The sequence below is a fragment of the Ictidomys tridecemlineatus genome, chromosome 5 (assembly GCF_052094955.1).
Source record: "Ictidomys tridecemlineatus isolate mIctTri1 chromosome 5, mIctTri1.hap1, whole genome shotgun sequence".
NCBI classification, from domain to species: Eukaryota; Metazoa; Chordata; class Mammalia; order Rodentia; family Sciuridae; genus Ictidomys; species Ictidomys tridecemlineatus.
The window spans coordinates 194590405-194611586 of NC_135481.1; the positions used below are offsets into that span (position 1 = coordinate 194590405).

The 21182-nt window shown below is 62.1% G+C and overlaps 1 protein-coding gene across 1 annotated transcript in view; it reads left to right on the forward strand.

Annotated features, from left to right (window-relative positions):
• Nucleotides 1-246: 246 nt before the first annotated feature.
• The window catches only part of Prex1 (phosphatidylinositol-3,4,5-trisphosphate dependent Rac exchange factor 1), a 127606-nt gene continuing 106670 nt past the window's right edge, over nt 247-21182 (forward strand). Inside the window, exon 1 of the mRNA XM_078051972.1 lies at nt 247-585. Within this exon, the coding sequence (XP_077908098.1) occupies nt 367-585 (219 nt within the window). The 5' untranslated portion in view covers nt 247-366. The remainder of the gene's footprint in view (nt 586-21182) is intronic.

Sequence of the window (21182 nt, forward strand, 5' to 3'; positions counted from 1 at the left end):
GCGGGGGCGCCACGCGGCGGGGCGCGGAGCCGGACCCCCGCCTCCCCGGCTCCGCGGGCCCTTCCGGAGGTTCCCGCGCGCGCCCCGCTGAGCTTCCGACGTCGGCGCCGGGCGCGCGGCGCGTCTCCGGGGCCCGCGCGCGCCGAGCGCCTCTGCGGCGGGAGCGCGGCGTGGCACTTGGCAGACGCTCCCTGGCGGCGGGGGCGGCGGCGGCCGAGTCTGCGAGCCCCTCCCGCGCCCCGCCCCCGCCGCCGCCGCCGCCGCTCGGAGCCGGCCGCCCGCGCGCCCCGTCCGGGATGCGGCGCCTGGACGCCTGAGCCCTCGGCGCGAGCTCGGTGCGGGAAGCAGCGGCGCGCGGCCGGGAGGATGGAGGGACCCAGCGGCAGCGACCCCGGCGGCGACGGGGCCGCGGACGGCGCCCACCCCGACCCCCGGGCCCCCGGCGCCGCCGCACCCGGCCCCGGCCCCGGCCCGTGCGCGGCCGCCCGCGAGTCCGAGCGCCAGCTGCGCCTCCGCCTCTGCGTCCTCAAGGAGATCCTGGACACCGAGAGGTACTACGTGGGCACCTTGCGCTTCCTGCAGTCGGTGAGTCGCCGCCGCCGGCCCGCCGCCCGCCACCTGTGGCCCGGCCGCCGCGCCGAGGTCGCCTCGGGCCCGCCGCGCTGCCCTTTTGTCTTTTTCGCCCCCTCCGCGCCTTTCACAGAGTTTAAAATTAGTTACATCCGCGGCCTGGGGCTCGGGACCCCGCGCCGCCGCCGGCCAGCGCCGCGTTGGCCAGGGAACAAGTTCGCCGCCCGGTGCACCCGCGACTCTCGGTGGGACAGATGGCCCAAGCCCCGGAGTCCAGCGTCCCCCGCGCCGGTGGAGGGGACGAAACCCGGAGGAAGCACGGGGATCCACAGAGCCCCAGGGGACGGTCCCGGCACGGCGCGCGATTTTGCGGGAGCCCGGGGAGAGCCGGTTTGTCACCGGGGGCTCCCAGTCCAAGCTCGTAACCGTCCTCCCATCCCCGAGTTTGCAAAGACCATCGGTAAAACAGCAGCGGAGTCCTCGCCGTGGGCCAGGACCATGCGTGTGTCTTCAGCAGGCTTAACCTTTGCAAGTGGCTCATGAAGTAGGGGCGACTTGTTACCCTCTTTGTAAGATTGGGAGAGTTTGGCTCCAGAGAGGTTGGACCACTTGCCCAGGATCATACAGCTGGTTAAGTTGGGGATGTTGGGCTTCCACCAGGGCAGTCCCAGCTAGGGCTTTAAACTCCGATTCTAAGCTCCCTTTCTTTTTTCTTCTGGTGGTGGGGGGCGGGGGAGGAAGAGGCCACTTCCCTACCCTCCTAGGAAGTGAGAAAAGTGGCCAGGGGTGGTGGGGGTGGGACGGCAGAGCCGGGATGGAAGTTAGAGACTCCAGGGCTTTAATCTCCATGCCTCCTGCTGGGTCCTCATTTACTCCCAGTCTCAGCTCTAGGAAGTCTTAATCCTGGTTTAGGGAGGGGAGGGCTGGTGCGGGCTGGTGGCAGCTCCCAGTCTCTGGGGTGAAGAGGGACCCTCCAGGGTGACGGGGGTGCAGTGGGGGCTGTGTGAGAGCACCGTTCCCCTCAGGGATGCTGGATCGCTCTGCCCTTCTCCCTGTGAAAGGCCCTTGAGTAGGGGGAGGGGTTTGTGCACAGGTACTGCAAGCCCTTTGGCCGAAGGGCCCTTCTAGAAATGACTGTAAGAATAAGGCAGGTTGGCTGTCTTTCCCATCTCTCCCTGTCACAGTTCACACACACACACGCACACGCACACACGCACACGCACGAGTCTCTTCATTTGAAGCTGGCAGTTTCTGAATTAAAGATGCAGACAGCCTTGGCATTGCTAAGCAATGTCAGATTCTAGGGAACTCCTCACTTCTCCCTCTGAGCCACTCCCTGCTCCTTAGTCTGGAAGAGAAACAGGAAACAAACCAATTTTTATATTAATGGGAAAGAAAATATACTGCTCCCTCCCGCGCCCTTGCTTGAGATGGTGCCGTTCGGTTCAGACTAGATATGGAGTGTGTTGTGTTAACTGTGGTTTTAGATTGTGCACGTGTGGAGCCCCAGGAAGCTGGAATAATGGAAATTGATTGGAGTCAACCTTCTTGATAGGAAAGAAACAGGGAAGAAAGGGTCCCTTGCGCACCGTGTCTGGGATGCTCTGAGCACCTCTCGTTTGCCCATCGCAAAGCCTTTTCCCCACCTGTAAACAGGAGGCGGTGAATCTGGTTTCCTTTGCTGCCTTGTCCTTTTGTGTGCCCCCAAGCTGGTGCCAGGAGCAGACTGATTGTGTAACCTGAGCAGCCAGACCTCACTTGGGAGCCAGGGGCCTCTCCTTTGCCCTTTGGGGATGGCCCCTCGGTGGTGGCCTTTCGTCTTGGAACCTGGGGCTTAGTGCTGCAGGGCTCTCCTGGCAGCAGGCTGGTGGCCTGCAGGTTGTGCTTGTCTCCTGCTGCCCTCTGTCCCCTCAGCCTTTACACTTGCTAAGGGATCCCCTGCCTCCTGGCATGGAGGGCTGCTTCGGGGCTGTCCCTGGCTGCTTCAGATCCACGTGGCAGAGGCAGGCCTTACAGGGCCACCCTGGCCTTCTTGTGTGCCAGGGGCACGAAGCCTGCCCTGAGAGTGCCGTGGGAGAGGTGGGGGAACCAGGCCTGGGCCCCCGAGGAGCAACATCCAGCCCAGGTGACAGAGTCCAAGTCTGCCAGGTGTGGTGGCACACACCTGTAGTCCAGCATCTTGGGAATCTGAGTCAGGAGCATCGCGGGTTTGAGCCCAGCTTCAACAACTTAGTGAGATTCTGTGTCAAAATAAAAAATACAAAGGCTGGGGATGTAGCTTGGTGGTGGAGCGCCTCTGGGTCAATCTCCAGGACTGCAAAACGCAAAACCCACCACCACCAACCAAAGTCCCAGTCCAAGGCCGGACTCCAGAGCCAGGCTGCCCAGGTGGAGTCCTTGGACTTGTGGCCTCAGGCAAGCTGGTGTCGTCTTTTTGAGTCTTGTTTTCCTTATCTGTTGGGGTGGTGATAGGACCTGAGTGACAGTTTTATAAGTCAGTTACAGAAGTCAGTATAAAGCCCCTGGAGCAGGGCCCGCCAGCTGTAAGACACTAGTTACTCCTGTTATGTGATGGCCGAGCAAATCGCACAGAGGACTGGGGCCGGGTGGTCAGGGTGGGCTACCTGGAGGAAGCTGGTCTGAGGACTTGAAGGAGGACGGGCTTGGAGCCAGTTTCCTTTTGACCTCCTCAGGCCGCAGGAACCAGCCATCTCGTGGTCCCAGGCCTGGCTCCGCGGTTCCTCTGGAGATTCCCCACCTCCCCCTCCTTCAGTGCTGGACCTCGCCCTCCCATGGCCCATGCTGTTTTGGGGTTTGAGAGTCATGGGAGGGCAAGGACAGCCCTCTCTCACGGAGATGCTGGATCTGGCTTGGGGACACCACAGAGGGAGATGGTGTCGGGGACTTGACTCAGGACCCTGGGTTACGCCTTCTGGAAGCCTGGCCGCGTGGGGCGCTCCCTGTGTGCTGGTGGACAGCGCCAGGCAGGATGGTGACGGACACTTGCTCCCCACTGGGCCCTGCACCTGTGAGCTTGTTCCCTCTTCCCCGTGACAGATGAGGAAACCAAGGCAGACAGCTGCCCTGGTCACCTGGAGAGTTGCTGGGGTCCGCCCCTGCTTCGGGGCCCAGTGCCCATGTCCCTAGCCGCCCCCCTACCACATCCGGCTTACAGTAAGGGCCAGCCCTGGCCTGAGAGCTGTGAGGGAGGCAGAACAGGGTTGGAACCCAGCCCGTGTGACCTTCACCTTCTCGGGCCCCTTCCTGTCACTTCCCCTCTATGAGGCCTGTGCTGTCTTCCGCAGAGTGGGGACAGCTGTGAAGTGTGTCAGGCTGCCTGTCTCCTCCGCGCCCGGCTCTGTTCGCGGCAAGAGTTGTGGGTGGCCCCCCGGAGCCAGGATGCTGCTGTGCGAACCCTGTCCCCCACACTGACCGCAGGCCACCCGGGCAGATGGCCCACTGCGGTGTGCCTCAGTTTCCTGGTCTGCGCCTTGGGCGCCCTGCCTCACCGGGGTGTCATGCAGCCTGGGTGGGCCTGAGGTCAGAGACCCCAGGACGCTGCCAGGCACATGGGGTGCTGGGGTGCCGGTGGCTTTCTTGGGGATGTCGTGGGGGCCACACGAGGTCTCTCTGGGACTCCTGACTTCAGGAGGAGACTGAGTCTGGGCCCTGCCTGTTGGTGGGATTGCTTTGGAGGCCCTGCCTGTGAGGGGAGGCTCAGGGCCAGGGCTTGGGGGCCCCACGGTGGGCGTGCCAGCTGGGCAGGGACAGGAAGAGGGCAAGCATGGGCGGGGCCGTCAGCAGCCTCAGAATGGCTCCCCTGGCTGAGGACAGAGACCTGTTGCTCCCAGGCACCCAGAAGGAACTGGCCGGCCTGGCCGCTGTGGGACGGAGACCTGAGCAGGAAGCTCCCAGAGCTTCTGGTTCTGCTTTTGGAGGGCGGAGGCCCGCGGTCCGAGCTCTGCTGCCCAAACCAGAAGCTGCAGTGTTGCCTCGTCCCTTGTTTTTCTTTAAGAAGATTCTGCTCTCCCTGTCTCACTCAGGAGCCCGGCAAGGGCACATCTTTGGTTCTAAAATCACCAAGTCAGAAAGTTCACCTAGTGACTGGGGGGATTTTCACGTGGTGGTGCTGGGAACAGGGGTATGAAGTGGGGGACGCAGACCCACTTTGGAAAGGAATCCGTGATCATGTTCCTAACTTGTAAGGTTCAAGAGCTTGAAGAGGTCGGAGCGATGTGCATCGCATGGCGAAGGGCCAGGGGGAGGGAAAAAGGAAAAAACGTGCAAAGAAATTTTACTTACTTAAATTTTCTTTGAATTTTTAAATATCCCTTTTCTATAAAATGCATATGTGTACAAATTTATTTAAAAAGAAACGCCAACAGAAAGAAGTGTCAGTTTTGGCACCGCTATGAGATGAACACAGCGATGATGACAATGGCTTGCTAACACATTTGCAAGCCCTGGGCAAGGCATCTCCTATGGATCAACTCAGAAGTACACATGTTCTTGTGCTTCCCATTTGACAATTGAGACCAAGACACAGAGAGGCCAGGTCACTTTTCCAAGATCACACAGCCTGATGAAGCTGGCTGCATAGCCAACACTTCTCTACTGGTCTGAACTGCTCTGACATGAGTCTGGGCTCAGGAGCAAAATTACTGCCCTTGGGACACTGTCCAGATGCTCGAGTGGGCAATAATTAAGCCAAGGTCCAAATTATCTCAGTTTTAGGTTGCCAGGGATCCTGGACCAGGAAGTCATGAAAATGTTTTGATGCTAAAAACCAAGTGCGAGAGCTGGGCCGTGGCTCAGAGGTAGAGCGCTCGCCCAGCACGTGTGAGGCCCTGGGTTCGACCCTCAGCACCACATAAAAATAAGTAAAGAAAGATGTGTCCACCTACAACTAAAAACAAGTCATAATACAAACCAACCATGTGCGAGTGGGTGAGGGGCCAGTTCTGTGTGCACCCGGCAGACAGCTGTGGACAGGTCACCCACAAAGCTGGTAGGTCCTCTGGTGGGCAGGTATTTCCCTGGCACCTGGTGTGCGTGAGAACGGCCCTCGCCGGGCAGATGTGGGCCTTGTCCTCAGGCAGCGGAGACGCGGTGCCAGCATCTGAATGAGCCGGGTGTCCAGGTGCACACTGGGGCCCCTCACCACCGTCCTGGCAGCCCTTTATCTGTCACTTTGGGAAGAGATGGATGGCGTTGGTGTTCCTGGTTGTGAGACCTCAGGGCACCTCTTTCTGGAGAGTGCCCCTCTGTCAGGCAGCGAGCTGAGGACCTTGGGCTGGGCCCTCCCTCAGGAGAGGCCCACGTCCTCCTCCGCCCCCAGCTCGGTCCCGTGGTTAGATCTGTGAGGCAGGCCAGGCGGCCGGGCACCGCCTCCCTGAGTTTTGTGATTTCTTGTCCCCAGCAGGAAAGGCCCTCCAGGTGGGACAAGGTGGGCTGACCCTCAGACCAGGGTGTGTCCCCCAGCCTGTTCCTGGGCACTGGGTGTGGTCAGAGCTGATTCTTGCCCCAGAGTTAACCCAGATCTTGTGAGCAAAGTGATGGGCTGATGTCCTCGTCCCACAGTGGGACAGGCTGTGGCCTGCGGGGAGGAGGGAGCGCTGGTCAGTGGTCCTGCTCCAGAGCCTGGCCAGTCCTGCTCTGGGCACTTATGTCCTAGCCAGGACCCAGAGTCCCCCTTAAAGAGGGTCTGCGGAGTGCGTCTCCAGCTCTAGTGGCGCAGATGGGACAAGTCCCCTGGTTGCCCCTGTCCCCAGCGCTGTGGACTTCCAGGCTGGGCGTCCTGTGATTGGCAGGACGTGAGTGGCGCCCTGGTCTCCACAGGTAGATGCCAGGGCGGCCTCCCCGCGGGATAATCAAGACTGCCGCAGACATGGCAGATACCCCGGGTGGGTGCAGGGTGGCTGCCAGCTGCGGGCCACTCCTTCACCCACCGGCTCTGCCTCAGCCCCTGTGGCAGCACGTGGAACCTGTGCACACACGTGTCTGCTCCAGTAGACCCTGTGGCGGCCCGGCTCCCCGGCTCAGGGTTTAGAACACAGGAGGCGCTAGAGCTGCACCTGAGTCAGATCCCAGCTCTGTGCTCTGTGACCTTGGCCGAGCCCTGAGCCTCTGTGTCCGTCCTGTGTCCCCCCCCTCCCGCCCCACTTGATTGTAGTCCTCCTGGGGTTTGCCTCAAGGAGCAAGCGCAGCCAAATGTGGGTCATGTTGGTGTCCCTGAGCCAAGGCTGGGACTCCAGGAGGCAGGGAGTCCCAGCCTTGCCGGGCTGTGTGGATTTTGATGTTTATTTATTTAGGTGCTGGGAATTGAACTTGGGAGCACTCTACCTTGGAACTACAGCCCCCTTTCGATTTTTGATTTTGAGATGGGGGTCTTGCCGAGTTGCTCGGGGTCTCACTGAGTTGCTTGGGGTCTTGCTAAGTTGCGGAGGCTGGCCTTGAACTTTCGACTTTCCTGTCTCAGCCTCCCATTGCCAGGTTTGTTTCTGTTGGCTCCTCCAGGGCCAGAAGGGAGTCGCCCGCTGCCCTGTCTGTGTTTACTGCTGGGTCCCTTCCCCGGGGCTGGACTGACAGCCGATCCCTTGACTCTGGGCCAGGGAGTGGGCGGGTGCAGGCTGGCCTGACTGCGGCTCTGATGGCTGGTGGGAGAGGTGGCTGGGCCTCGGGGACCCAGGGTCTTGTGCTTTTTTCCTGCTGGGGCGGGTGGGTTGCCTGTGAGAAGCTCCTGGAGGGTGAGGCTGAGATGGCAGCCGGTGTGGCAGCGGGTGCTCCCTGGTTCGCCCATGAGCGCACAGTAGGCAGCTGCCGTGTGCCACGTGCAGGTTGGTGCCTGGCACGCAGCTGGGACAAGATGGGCCTGGCCCCTGCCCTGGTGGAGCCTTCAGCCAGCACAGGAAGACGGCCCGCACCTGAGCTGTCAGAGTGACGACGTCACGGAGGCCCTGTGTGCCCTGCTCTGCCGTCTGCTCCGCGTGGCCACCTCCCTGGTCCCTTGCAGCAGCCCTCTGAGCAGACGTCGCTGTTGTGTCCCCTTTGCAGATGGGGAAGTGGGCCCGGGTGGTCGCATACTGGGCAAGCCCGTGCAGCTGGGGTGGAGGCACCCGGAAGGAAATGAACTGAGGACGTGTCGGTGACGAGGGTGCTGACAGACACTTCAGGTGGGGTGGCCGGGGAGGCCTCCAGCTGGGTCCCAAGGAGGAGGAGCTGGCGGTGGAGAGGGAGAGAGCTCCAGGCAGGGCCAGCCCTGAGCCGGGGTCATGCTCGGCTTGGTGGAGGAGCGTTAGGTGGCCAGGTGGCCGAAGGGGACGACGGGGCGGTGAGCTGGGTGCAGCTGGCAGAGTGGCTCGGGGCCTCGCGCCAGGAGCAGCCTGGCTTCCTTCCCGGGGTGTGAGGGGCCACGGGGGTCCGCGACAGGGCCGTGGCAGGTCCACCTGTGGCCTAGAAGCCAGGACTGCACGGGGCTTCTCAGGTCCCAGAGCCCCTCTGCCGCAGGCTTGGACACTGTCCAGGAGGGAGGGACCCCTGCCTTCCTCCAGCCTGCTGTGTGACCTGGGGCTGGTTCTGTCCCCTATTGGGTCTCACCTCCCCACAGTCCTGTGTCACCAGGTGATGGGGAAGGGTCCCTGGAGGAGGCCGCTGAGCTTGCCACACCCAGGCAGGGCTCGGCCGTTGGTGGGCAGGGTGTGAACCAGAGGCCGCTGTGGGTGTGGGGTGGCCCTGCTTCCTGTGACGGGGAGACACCCAGCTCTCTGCTCAGGAAGCAGATTTGCCTGATTAGAAGCTGTCTGACCCCACCCTCCTCTCAGCTGTCACAGCAACACCTGTCCCCTGTGGGGCGGGGAGGGCTGTGCAGACCCACTCTGCAGGCAGGAAGGCTGAGGGCCGCGTGCCCAGGGACACCGTCTGGAAGTGGCCCAGGCCGCCACAGCGGGCTGCTCTGCCGTCCCCGTGCCCCGGGTCTGTTCAGTTAGAACCCGTCCCACGTGGCCTCTCCCTGCGCCTTTCTTGTTACTTTTTCTTTCTTACAGTTTTAAAAACTGAGAAGCGGTTTGCACGCCGTGGCCTTGACGCCGTGGCCTTGACGCCGTGGCCTTGCACGCCGTGGCCTGGCCCCTCTGGAGTGTGCGTTCTGTGTTTTGAGCCGGGCAGTCACGGCCTCCACCGTGGAATCCCAGGTCTCCTGTGACTCCTGCCCTCGCTCAGAAGTGAGCCACGTGTGCGTCTGCCCGCCGGGCCTCCCCCCCCTCTGGCCTGCTCCCCCAGGAGCCCAGGCCCGCTCCTTGGCCTCCCGTGGGTTTGTGGCTAAACAGCGTGCCCTTGACCCTGTCCTCTCTGACACCCACCACAGCACCTGGCCACGTCTGTCTCCCACCCGAGTGCTTCTTCCCAGCGGCTGACATGTGGGGCTTCCGCTTGATTGTTTCCGCATTGTCTTTCTCAGCTCCACGAGGAGGGGGACTCTTAACTCTCCATTTGCCTTGTCTCTCTGGTATCAGGAACGATGCCTGGCACATAGTGGGTGCTCATTAAATACTTGTCGAATGGAGAATCCACTTCCCTGTGTATGTGCGTGTGTTGTATTACCTAATGTGTCTGAATTACGTAACGGGAGGCATTTTTGAGAAGACTTTGGGGAACCTAGGACTAAGATAAGGTAGTCTGGTGCTCTCCAACATAACCAGAGGTGTGTGGGTCGAGGGGATTTGGCGCAGGAGACTTCTTCCATGTGGCATGGTGCTCAGGTGTGAGGGTCCAGGCCAGTCTGTCAGAGTGAGGGTCTGCTGTGTGACCCTGGGCTGGGAGCCGCCCCCTCTGGGCCTTGACTTCCTCACTGTAAAGTGGGTTGGGGTGTGGCTCAGTGCCTGGCATGGGGTCTGGCCTTGGTGATGGGCGGGGGCCTTATTTTCAGGTTGCTTTAGCCTCTTGGTGCTTTGCTTCTTTTTGCACAGGAATGGTCATAGCACGTCACCTGCTCCTTCCTGGGGCTTGAACTAAGCAGCCAAGTTCATCTAGACAGGTGGCAGCCTGGAGGCAGTGGGCGCGGGGCCCTGGGGGGCTGTCCTTGGAGCTGGAGCTGCTCCCAGCGCTCAGTCCACCTGCTGGGGAGGCTGCCACGCATCTTGCTTCATCCCATGGCCACGGCCCTGGTGCGCAGACCACCCTGCAGGGCGAGGCCACTCGCCTGCGGTGAGGTGGGGCCAGTGTGCTGGCGGCCCCTGGCTGCTCAGCGCCTCACTGCTGGCTGGCGCGGTGGCTCACATCAGCATGGGCTTCCTGGAGGCTCCTGAGGGTCAGAGGTCGGGCACAGCAGAGGTGGTGCCCTCTGGACCTCCTGGGCTGCAGGCCAGCTGGTGGCCGCCTGTGCAGGTCACAAGTAGAACCCAGTTCCCTGTGGTTGTAGGACTGTGGCCCCCTTTCTTGTTGGCTGTTGGCTGGTGATCATTGTCACCTACTAGGGCTGTCCTCAGGGTGTGCTGTGTGGCCCTCTCACAGCATGGCCACTGCAGAGCTAGCAGGTCAATCTCTTGCTTCTAATTTCCCTTTGGGGGGACCTGGTCCCGCCTCCCACCCTGGTCTCCCCCTGCCCCACTGGTTATCGTTTCTCTGCTTTTGGTCCTGGGGTTGAGCCCAGGCCTCGTGCATGCTTGTTAAGCGTGCTAGCCCCGAGCTCCATCTCAGGCCCCCCACCCAGAGTCAGCTGATCTGAGGCCTTGATTACATCTGCAGACACCCTGGGCTCTGTTGGTCCCACAGTCTGTCAGTTACGCGTCACTAGCTGAGCACACCCCAGCTCCCACGCACAGCATGACATGAAGGGGAAAGGGGCCCACAGGCACGTAGGTGGGAGGGCAGGGGTCTTGGGGGCATCTCAGGGTCTGTGGTTTGAATCCAGGACTGCCCGATCCTAGGCTGTGTTCTGGCCACGGTGTTTTGCTTGTTTCCTCTCTGGCCCACCCGGAATGGCTGCCTCTGCAGGTGGGTGGAGTGAGCTGGGTTCATTTTGAGTAGGTGGGCTGGGGTGCAGGGTGGGGTGCACCGGCCCACGGGCCCCCTGCTTCTCTTGGAGTGGTTTGCCACTGGCTTGGTCAGGATGAGCTGAGCTCCTGCCCCTCTTGGTCCCCCTCCACCTGGGGTTTGGGCTGGACCTGGCGTGGGGCTGCTGCCCGCTGGTGTCCGCCGACTCCACGCGTGGGCTGTGGAGCGAGGAAGCCTGTCCTCGTGGGTCCGTTTCCAAACACTGGGGCTTTTCCGGATGACTTAGCGGGTGGTGGTTTCCAGTTGAGTTCTGTCGTGTGCGGAGAGGAGGCCCCGCAGGTGTCCAGCTCTCTGAAGTGGACGGAGCCTTGGTCCATGAGCCCGTGTCCGCTGGTTGTGTGTGTCTGAGCAGAGCGTTTCTGCTGGCGGGTGGCAGGCTCTCCGCGTGTTGTCCAGGTCGAGGGTGGCTGGGGTGGCCCGGTCTCCCCAGCCCTGCTGTCCACCTCTTCTGCAGTGGCTGGAAGGGCGGTGGCATCTCCTGCTGTTGGTCTTTAACCTGCATGTTTTAGTGCTGTGTTTTATGATCTTTGTGGGGGCTGGGGTGCAGCTCAGCGGTGGAGCAGTGCTTAGCACGCACGAGGTCCCGCTCCAACCCAGCACCCCAGAGATGGTTCTGTGTGGTACGCCTCTTGGTGGGTCGAGCCCTCCTCTCCCATGGTGCACCCCTCCACCTTGTTGTACCCATCTTCCCCCAGGTGCACCCCCTCCTCTCCCATGATGCACCCCCCTCCCTTGATGGTGCACCTCTATTTTTTTTTTGGTACCGGGGATTGAACTCGCCCACTGAGTCATACCCCAGCCCTATTTTGTGTTTTATTTGGAGACAGGGTCTCCCTGCGTTGCTCAGCGCCTGGCTTTTGGTGAGGCTGGCTCTGAACTCGCGGTCCTGCCTCAGCCTCAGCGATGCTCCGTGTTGGAGGCCCGTCTCCCCTGACATCGCTGTGGCTGGGGACTTGGCTTTCTGTCTCTTGCAGGGACATTGGTGCGGGTTCTTGCTCCCTAGAGCCCTGGCAGCCCCTCCTTCTGACGAGATGGTTTAGCTCACACCTGCCTGACGTGGTTCTTGGCAGTGTTGGGCTCAGATCCAACGTTCTGGTTACTGTCCCCAACGTAGGGGACGGTTACGACACACCGGTCCCCTTCCTCTCCCATTCCCACTCTGCTGGAGGCAGGAGGAGGAGACCGTGGGGCGGGTGGAACTCGGCTCCTGGCCAGGAGGTGCTGCGTCATCCTGCCCCTGCACCCAGGCCAGCCGCATCCCCACCGTGTCCACCCTGCCTGGCCCCTCTCTGTTCTTGAAGTGGACTCCGTCGGTCCAGCCTCAGCCTTTGCATTTGCTGTTCCTGTCGCAGGGAGGACGTTGACCCTCCCTCCTCAGCCCTCGGCCAGGCCAGCTCTCAGCAGCCGGTCACTCCCCACATCGCTGCTCGCTCCTGGTCCCTGTCCCTGCCTGTTTGCTTGCTGGTGTCCGGGCCTCCCATTGGAGTGTGAGTCCCCGAGGCCGAGCTCTGTGCGCTGTGGTCACTGACATCTCCCCAGCACCTGGGGCGGGGCGGGCGCTCTGTTATCCTTGGTGGGAGGTGACACAGGGGCCAAAGGGATCAGTGGGGCGCAGGGGGACAGAGCCCTTCCTGGCCGGGACCTGGTGGGCAGCTGCAGGCTGGGCTGCTCGGCCTCCTGTGCCTTCTGGGCGGAGGCAGAGATGCTGTGTGGCCGCGATGGGGAGTCTGTGTGGTCCTGGGCGCTGGGGGGTGGCTGGTCGGGCTGGGGGTCGGGTGGCCCTAAGACCTTTCCTGTGGTACTGCCTAAGGGGAGTTCCCTGTCCGCTCAGCTCTGGAAGCCGCGGGGCGAAGGGGTGACCTGCCCCCCTGCCTACAGGTGCCACGCACGCGCACAGCAGGGTCTGGACGACTTCAGGTCACCGTTTCAGAGAATGTTCGACCCCCTCCTTCCTCCCTCCCTGTGCCCCTCCCTTCCCTGCACACAAACCTCCTCATTTCTGTTTGCTCCGTGGGGAGTGATGGCGGCAGGAAGCCCCCAGCCCGGAGTGTGCCCCCCCAAGCACGAGCACCCTCAGTGACCAGAGCGTGGTGAGGGAGGTCAGGACTGTCACCTGGCTACCAGGTGACAGCAGCCCTGAGCATACACAGATCTCCCCCAGGTGCCATTGAGACCCGCCCTCCCCCACTGTGTTTAGTGACCTCCCTTTAGTGACTTTGCTGTGGGGACCGACCCGGGCCTCACTCAGGCTGGGCAAACGCTGTACCCCTGAGCCCCGAGTGGCCCTTGTGATTTTGACGGTGCTCAGTGGAAAGTCCCCAGAGATGGGCTCTGCTCACGTGGGTCTGGGTCACAGCTCTGCGACCTTTAGCAGATGACTCTGCGACCTCAGTTTTTTTGGCTGTGAAATGGGGCGTCTCTGTTCCTGCCTCCCCGGTCTCTTCCTCTGCACACTTTGATGAGCACCTACTGTGTGCCTGTTTTAGATGCCAGGCTGCAGGCAGCAGGGTTCAGGGCAGACAGACTGGGGCCCTGGAGCTGGGAGGACAGGGCACTAAGTGGCCCAGTGCTACTCCTTGGTGCCTCCGCTTTCCTCTGCACTGTGGTCACCTGGACTGATCGCCCTGCTTGCTTGGGGTCACATCTGGCCTCACTTGCCCCTGGTGTGCACTGGGTGTCACTGCCAAACGGTTCATCACACTCCCTTGGTGGCTTCATGGGTCCCCTGTCCAGCTCAGATGGTGGCACTTCCGGCTGTGGTCAGTTGCTCGGCCTCTTGTCCCTGTCAGAGTGGAGGCTGCCTCTGAGGTTGGCGGGGAGTTAGACAGAGGGCACCCGTCGGCTCCTAGGGCAGCGCCTGGCCAGCGCAGCGTGCTCCGGGTCGTGCTGGTGTCCTGCTGACGGAGACACCAGGAGACCAGCGCTGCTAGTTGGCCACCCACGTCCCTTGGCATAGAGGTGACTTCAGGTTGGCAGAGTCCAGGCCACGGGCATCTTCGTTCAGGTGTTTCCTAGATTCAGTAGAGGGAAGGCCGGGCTCGACCCGAGCCTCTCTGTCCAGGCCAGTCCTGGCGCTGGAGCCCTGAGCTGGAGGTCAGGTGGGAGAGGCCTGTGCCCACGTGTGCTCCCAGCAAGGGCAGCTGAGCCCGGGACTGTGCCCAGGTGTGGCCTGGGGCTGCCCAGGGTGCTGTGGCTACGCGGGCTCCCTGGCTCCCGCCCAGAGCTGCTTTAACCCACAGTGAGACTCCTCGGAGGACCGGTCGGGAGGTCGGAGAGTCTCCAGGTGAGCTGGAGGCACCTGTCACTGTGGGGCTTCCTGTGTTCTGGGAAGCATCACCTTCAGATTCTTTGATTTCAGTGACCATGTGCACTCACACCTGTGTGCACCGCGTGTGCACCGTGTGTGTGCCCGTGTGAGGATCTGGTCGGAGTCATCTCTTGGGCCTTGCTCTGCCCAGTCTTGTGCTCGCCACTGAGGACCCAGGTGTGATCACAGCCCGCCCCTCCCTGCCGTTCATGCGTCCAATCCAGGGGTCCTCAGGCCGGATCAGGCCCACAAGTGGGTTTTGTGAGTTTCCACGGTGTTTATTTTTTTTAAATAGTTGCCGACATTGAAAAGTCAAGAAATCTTATACGAAAATCTTTATTTCTGGCTTCTGAAATAATCAGAAGACGCGTCCGTGCCAAGCTCACCCTCCTGCAGGTGGAGCTGCTGGGCCACAGGGCAGCCCCCCGGGGCGCAGGGCTGACGGTCTCCGCTTGCCACAGCTCCCGCTCCCTGATGGCCCTGACCCGAGAGCGTGTGTTGCCCCCTGTCACTGAGCTTGTCCGGCTGGTTTTAATTTTTAACTGTGTGGTTAAGAGGACAGAGACAGGTTTCTTCTAAATTTCATTTTTGGGGGTCACTGGGCATTGAACTCAGGGCACTCGACCACTGAGCCCCATCCCTGCCTCTGTGTTGTGTTTTATTTAGAGACAGGGTCTCACTGAGTTGCTCAGTGCCTCCCTTTTGTGAGGCTGGCTTGGAAATTGCAGTCCTCCAGCCTCAGCCTCCCAAGCCGCTCGGACGGCGCCCAGCTTCGTGGAGAACTAAAAGCAGGACGGTGGCTCCTGTGCTTGAAGACAGGCGGGGGGAGGAGAGCCCCGCAGCCCAGGCAGAGGCTTCCACTGTGTGGCCTCTGAAGCCACCCAGGCTCCTGGCCTCGGAGGTGGCCTCGGCTTTGGGTGGTCCTGCCTTAGAGAACCGGAGGTGGTCCTGCCCTAGGGGGTGCTTCTGTGGCCTCGGCTTCCACTTCCTGTGGCCATCGCTCCCTTTTCTGCAACATCAGCGGCTACACGGGACGTTCCAGTGTCCCTCTGTCCTACATCCTGCCCCTGGCTCCGTTGGAAGGTGCCAGGCGCAGACCCCAGGGGAAGCAGGCTCCCTGTGTGTGGCCCGCGTGCTCCCTGGGGCCTCCTCTGGGAGGACTGACACTGCCTGGACCCTCTTCTGGTCTGGGATCCTCAGTTGAAAGCGGTGGAAGCCCCGGACGAGGCCTGCGGGGGTCGTGTTGGTGAAGGGACCGGCCCTCGTCCCGAGCCACATGTCCCCTCTGACCCGGGCACCGAGGCTCTGGCCAGGTTGGGCGAGGGGCCTGTGCCCATGGCAGTGGGGTGGGGTTCCTGTGGGACGCCCCTGGGCGTGGGGGTCAGAAGGGGGAGCCGGCAGGTGGGGGGTTTCTGCTCCTCTGCGCAGGGGCCTCCCCCCAGACGGAAGCCTTTGCCCTCCCCCGAGGCTCAGGTCACCTCTGACCTTCAGGGCCTGGCTGGGGTGCCGCCCGTCGAGGTGTCATGCTCAGTGTGGACACTCTCCAAGCCACGTGGCTCCCAGGAACCGGGGGGGGGGGGGAGGTGTTCCTGTGTGGTATGGTTTATGGATGAGGAAACCGTAGGTCAGAGAGCTTCGGCCACCTGCCCAGAGTCACACAGTGCCCTTCTCTCATGGAGAGTCAGCCAAGGTTTTGTCCTGTCTGAGTCCACACAGCCTGAGCTGAACCCAGGCTCTTGCCCTCTGGTGCTGCCTCTGGGAAGGGTCTCAGTCTCTGTATGGGGTGGGGAAGAGCATCCCAAGCACAGGAAACAGCAGGTGCCAAGGCCCTGAGGCAGGGACATGTTTCAGAAAGAGCAGGGAGGCAGGATGGCGGGACTCAGTGAGCCAGGGGAGAGTGGCAGGAGGTAAGTTGGGGAGGTACGTGGGGGCTGGCTGCCGTGGAGAACAGAGGGGGCGGAGGGTGGAGGGGCTTGTTTCCTGGGTGGGAGAGGAGGATGGCTGGGTCCTCGAGAGTTCTGTAGGGTCAGAAGCCAGTTAGGTGTCTCTGCCTCGTGTCCCCACGTGACTCGCCAGCTGGTGACCTGGGGTGCAGGGAGCCTCAGTTCCCCATCTGGGGGTGGTGGTGGTGCTGGTGCTCCTCTCGTCGGGCTGTGGGCTGAGCCCCGGGTGGAGGGGAAGTGCCCAGGGTGGGCCCCGTGTGAGCACTCGGGGCGTGGAGGGAGCCCGGGGCCCACCCTGAGGTGCCCTCCTCCCCATGCTGCCTCCTCCCCCCCACGGAGGCCAGTGGGCAGGACCCAGGGAGCCCTGCGGCAGGGCTCCTCTCTGGGACAGCGGCGTCTTTGTTGGGCCTGGCTGTGAAGTGTGTTTAGGAGTGGGGATGGGCAGGTGGGCACTGGCTCAGGAGGCCAGAGGGAGGCTGGGAGGGAGGCTGGGAGGTGCCCGGTGCTGCCCAGGACCTGAGGGTGGACAGTTGCACTCCAGCCCTCTGTCCTCATTGGACCCGCCTGCTCGTGACTTGGTGGCATTTTGTGGCCGGGGGACTGTGCAGGGCTGCAGTGCTGCTGGGAAGCCACATGGGCCAGCGTCACCTTCTGTGGCCTGCCACTCACAGGGGCGAGAGCCGGCTGCTGGGGAATGGCAGCGGGGCGCTGGCGACTGCTGTCTTGAGAAAGATAGTTTGGTAACGCCTTCTTCAGAAGTCAGAACCACAGACCTGTGATTCAGTCCTTGGGGGCTCTCCCATAGAGACAGGGGAAAGTACATGAAGACCTGATTGTGAAGGTGTTTAGCTGCGCGCAGTGGGGCGCACCTGTGATCCAGAGACCCAGGGGGCCGAGGCAGGAGGATGGCTAGTTCAAGGCCAGCTTCAGCAACCTAGCAAGACCTTCTCTCAAAGATAAAAAGGGCTGGGGTGTAGCTCCGTGGTCAAGTGCTCCTGGGTGTAATCCCCAGCCCCACCAACTGAAGCGATGTTTATTCCAGTTCTGTTTATAACAATGAGAACCAACCAACCACCCTGTGGAAGCCATGGTGCTAGTCATTAGCAGAGAAGTGTTGGGATTGTCGTCCGTCCACTGGTTGGGCTATCAGGCAGGGTTCAGGAATGCGCTTGACCTCTCTGGGTGGACAGGAGGGGCCCTGCGTGCTGGTCTGTTGAAGAAGGAGGGCTGAGGGCAGTTGAATATGGAGTCTGATCCTAATTTTTAGAAGAAAATAACACCAAAAAAACCCAAAAGCCTGTCTTGGTGGGTCAGGTTTCGGCCACTGTGACAAGATAGCCGGGAGAGTCAGCCTCAAGGAAGAAAGGTTTATTTGGTTCCTGGTTGCTATGGTTGGAGTCCATGGTTGGCCCAGGTCGTGGACCTTGGGGCAGCAGGCGCTTGATCACTGAGGTGGCCTGATCACTGGTGGCCAGGAAGCTCCAGGAGAAAGAGGAGGAGCTGGGGTGCCCATGTCCCCTGCAAGGCCATGTCCCCAGGGAGCTGACTTGCTCCCTAGGCCCCGCCTCCTGAGGGTTCCCCCTCCTGGTGGTCCACAGCCTGGGATCCAGCCTTCAGCACCGGAGCCTCTGGGGCCATTCAAGGTCCAAACCCTGGCAGTGTGCAGGAGTGTGGCGGGGACTGTAGGGTCCGCTGGGGCGCAGTGCTGGTGGCCTCAGGCCGAGGTGGGGGTGTGGAGAGGATGCCGCTTCGTCCTGGAGTCCTTTTCTGCATCACGGTGGGCCAGAGTGATGGGGACGGTGCTGCCCTTCTCCCCAGGCACACGTTTGGGGCTGCTGGGTCTGGCACATCATGGAGGGGCACTCCCGTGCTGGGGCTGGCACTGGACACCAGCAGGGCCCTGGGCCTCTGAGCTGTCTGTCCCATGGGTCAGTGGCCTAGAGAATCCCACTGCCCCCTGATGTGGCCGGTCAGTCTGCCCTGGCCCCTGGTCCCTGCTGCCCTCTCTTTGGTGTCTCTCAGTGCCAGCACTTTGTCCTGGCCATGGCTCTGCTCCAGGACAGTCGTGCTGGTCGGGAGAGCACTGTCCCTCTGGCTCCGCTCTGTTGCCGCCCACCGAGGGCTTCCCCTGAGTGGGTTTCTGTGTGCTGTCCCCTCATCTGGTGTGTCCCCAGTGTCTGTGCGCCTCCCTCCCTCCATCCTCATGCCACCTGCACCCTTGCCACATTCCGCCTGGTGTGTGGCTTGGGGTCCACCCTGGCCTGGGCCTCCCTGCTGCTGACCCCTAGGCTGGCACAGGTGGGTGCCTAGTAAGTGCCTGCTGCCCCTCGTCGGGGGCCATCCCAGCCTGAAGGCCTGAGGCGTGCAAGGCCCTGGCCCGTGACCCCAGCCCTGCTCTGCCCAGGGCTGGCGGCCACCTGGGAGGAGCTGTTCAGCACCCAGCGTGCCTCGTCCTCAGGGAGCGGGGATTTCGGCAGTAACTGTGCCGCCCTGCTCGGGTCTTTGCGCGTCTGAGATGAGCCATGGTGCACAGGGGTGCTTAATAAGTGCTTAATTATTTTATTAACAAAATAAACCAAGTCTGGAGTTTAGAACAAACGGAGAGCGTGTCCTTTTAGAGACCCTTTAGAGCGCCAGGCCGCGCCCCTGTCCACTGGCCCTCGGGAACCAGGTGGGGCGGCTGGGCAGCACCTCAGAGTCCACAGAGGACAAGCTCTCTGCCCTCCGGAGCCACGTGGATGTTCTGGTGAGCATAGGGCAGGGGTTCTCAAACCAGCTGTGCCACCAGGAGATGTGCGGCCACGTCTGGGGACAGTTTTGGTCATTGATGGGGAGGAAGGTACCTGGGTGGGGCCACGGATGTAGGGTGGCCCTACAGAGGGCATCTGGCCCCAGAAGTCAGCAGCGCTGAGCAAGAGAGACCCGCGTCTGGTCACCCAGGGCTCGTAGCGAGCTCTGCACGGAGAGGGCTGGCCAGGCGAGGGGGACCTGGTGGGCCGGGTCGTCCAGGGCCGCTCTGTCGGGTGGGCTGGGAGTTGAACCCCGGTCTTGGCCCACTGTGCCCTCTGGAGCAGGTGCCACCAGGTTCCAAAGGGGAGGGCAGGGGGGCCGCCTGACTGCCTGCCGGCACATGTCCCCTGCGGTCACCAGGACGCCACGGCTAGCACGCCTTCTCTGCCCTCTGTCCGAGCGTCGGGGCCTTGGCAGCCTGGGGCACGGGCAGCACGGGGTCCCCACTTGTGCTGGTACGGGCTGCCCCAGCACAGAGCCTGTGGCGTCTGATGCCCGGCCTGGTTCTGCCCCTCTGCCAGCTCAGCCTCAGTGTCACCTTGTGTCACCTTGCGTCACCGCCTTTGTCTGAGCCTCAGGTTCTCACCTGGGCGGCAGGTGGGGTGGGTGCAGGCCCTGCCTTCCTGCCTCCCCCACAGGGACTGTCCTCAGCAGGCTGTCCCTGTCCCCCAGGCCGATGCCGGCTGCTACTCAGCCCCCCAGCTCAGGAGAGGCAGGCTGGTGGCCAGGGGCCAGCGTCCTTCGTCACTCGTTAAGCTGTGGTGGGGCTCACCTGTTCTGTCACTGTCCGTGCCGTCCCTGGGCTGACCTTTGTCCTGACCTTTAGGTGTCTGTCTCTAGCTGGCAACGGGACCTCACGCCCTGGGTGTCCCAGGGCACCCCTCTGTCTCCTTCCCTTGCCTCCCGCGAAGGCCTCCGGTGGCCGCCAGCGGCCTTCTGAAGCCACTTCCAGCCACCCTTCGCGTCCTGCTGCAGTCCGCCAGGGGAGCCCGCTGCAGCCTGGACAAGTGGCCAGAGTCTGGCCGCTCCCCGCCCCACCCCGGCTCTCCACCTCTGTGACAATGGTCTCTGCCACCATTGCCTCCCGCAGGGACTGCTGCGGTCCCAGGTCCCCGTCTCCACCCTGGTAGTCAGCGCGATCCTTGCTGCTCGGGGCCCCTGGTCCCCCTCACAGTCACTGCCGAGGTCCTGATGGACCCTGGGAGCCCCCGTACTGACTCTCCCACTCCCCACGGCCTCCAACCCCACCTCCAGATGTGGCCCTGGCCATCTTGCTGCTCTGGACACTCGCAGGTGTCCAGGCCCTCACGGCCTCTTGGGTCCTGCAGACGCCTGGCTCTCTCCGCGTGACCCCTCCAGGGCCCTGCTCCCCGCCGCCTTCAGGGCTCTCCTCTCAGCAGAGCTGGGGCCGGGACCACGGGGTCTCCGTGGTCTCTTCTGTTCCCTGCTGTGACCCCACACGCAGAGCAGCACCTGGTGCGCGTGGGTGCTCAGCAGATAGGTGTGTCCTTGGCACTTGTTCCTGAGATTGTGTTGATGGATGGGGCAATGGTGAGCATCCTCAAAGAGCGGCGACACTAGGGACAGGTGCGGGACTGTGTGTTTGTGTCACTCACATAGAAACCCCACCTCGAAAAGGCTGATGTGCCAGTGCAGTGGGCACGCTGCGATCCCAGGGGCTCGGGAGGCTGAGGCAGGAGGATGGCAGCCTCAGCAACATTGAGGCGCTAAGCAACTCAGTGAGACCTGTCTTTAAATAAAATACAAAATAGCGCTGGGGGTGCGGCTCAGTGGGCGAGTTCAATCCCTAAGTTCATTCACTGGTACCTCCCCCAAAAAGGAAAAAAAAAAGTGTTTAAGCAAAAATAAAAAATAAAAAAAAAAAAAAGGAAGGCGGACTCCATGGCTGTGTGGGCTAGTGGACTCTGGAGCGGCACCTTCAGGCACGGCTGGACTTAGCTGCTCCTTGCCTGGCTGGGGTGCCATCCCTGAAGCAAGTGTTCTTGTGGGGTGTGGGTGGGCGCTCTGATTGGCCGGGCTGGGTCACACGCCCACCACTGCACATGGGCGAGGGCCAGCTCCTTCATGACCTCGCATGCTGAAGAGGACTTGGGGCTTGGCCTAGGAGCTCAGCAGAGACATTTTCTGGGTGTGTGGCCCTGTGAGTGGCAGTGGCTGGAGCAGTGGTCCTGCCTGTCACAGGCACTCCTTCACCCCTCGTCCAGTATCCTGCAGCCCCTCCTCCTTTGCTGCCCCCTTCCCTGCACCCCAAGGGGCTCCAGATGGTGCGGCTCTTGGGCGTCTGCTGTGCGAATCTGCCGCGTTCAGATCCTGCTCCCCTCCCCCACCTCACATGCCACCTGCTGGCTTCTCGAGTGGGGGAGGGGGTGCTGGGTCCCTGGATGATCCCTCTCTGTCTGGCCCAGCATGACCCAGGGTTGTCCCAGCCTTTGGTCCCAGGGCTGCCTTAAGCAGCCGCGCCTGCACCCCCTGCTTACTCTGAGGTTGGTCCAGGACACCCC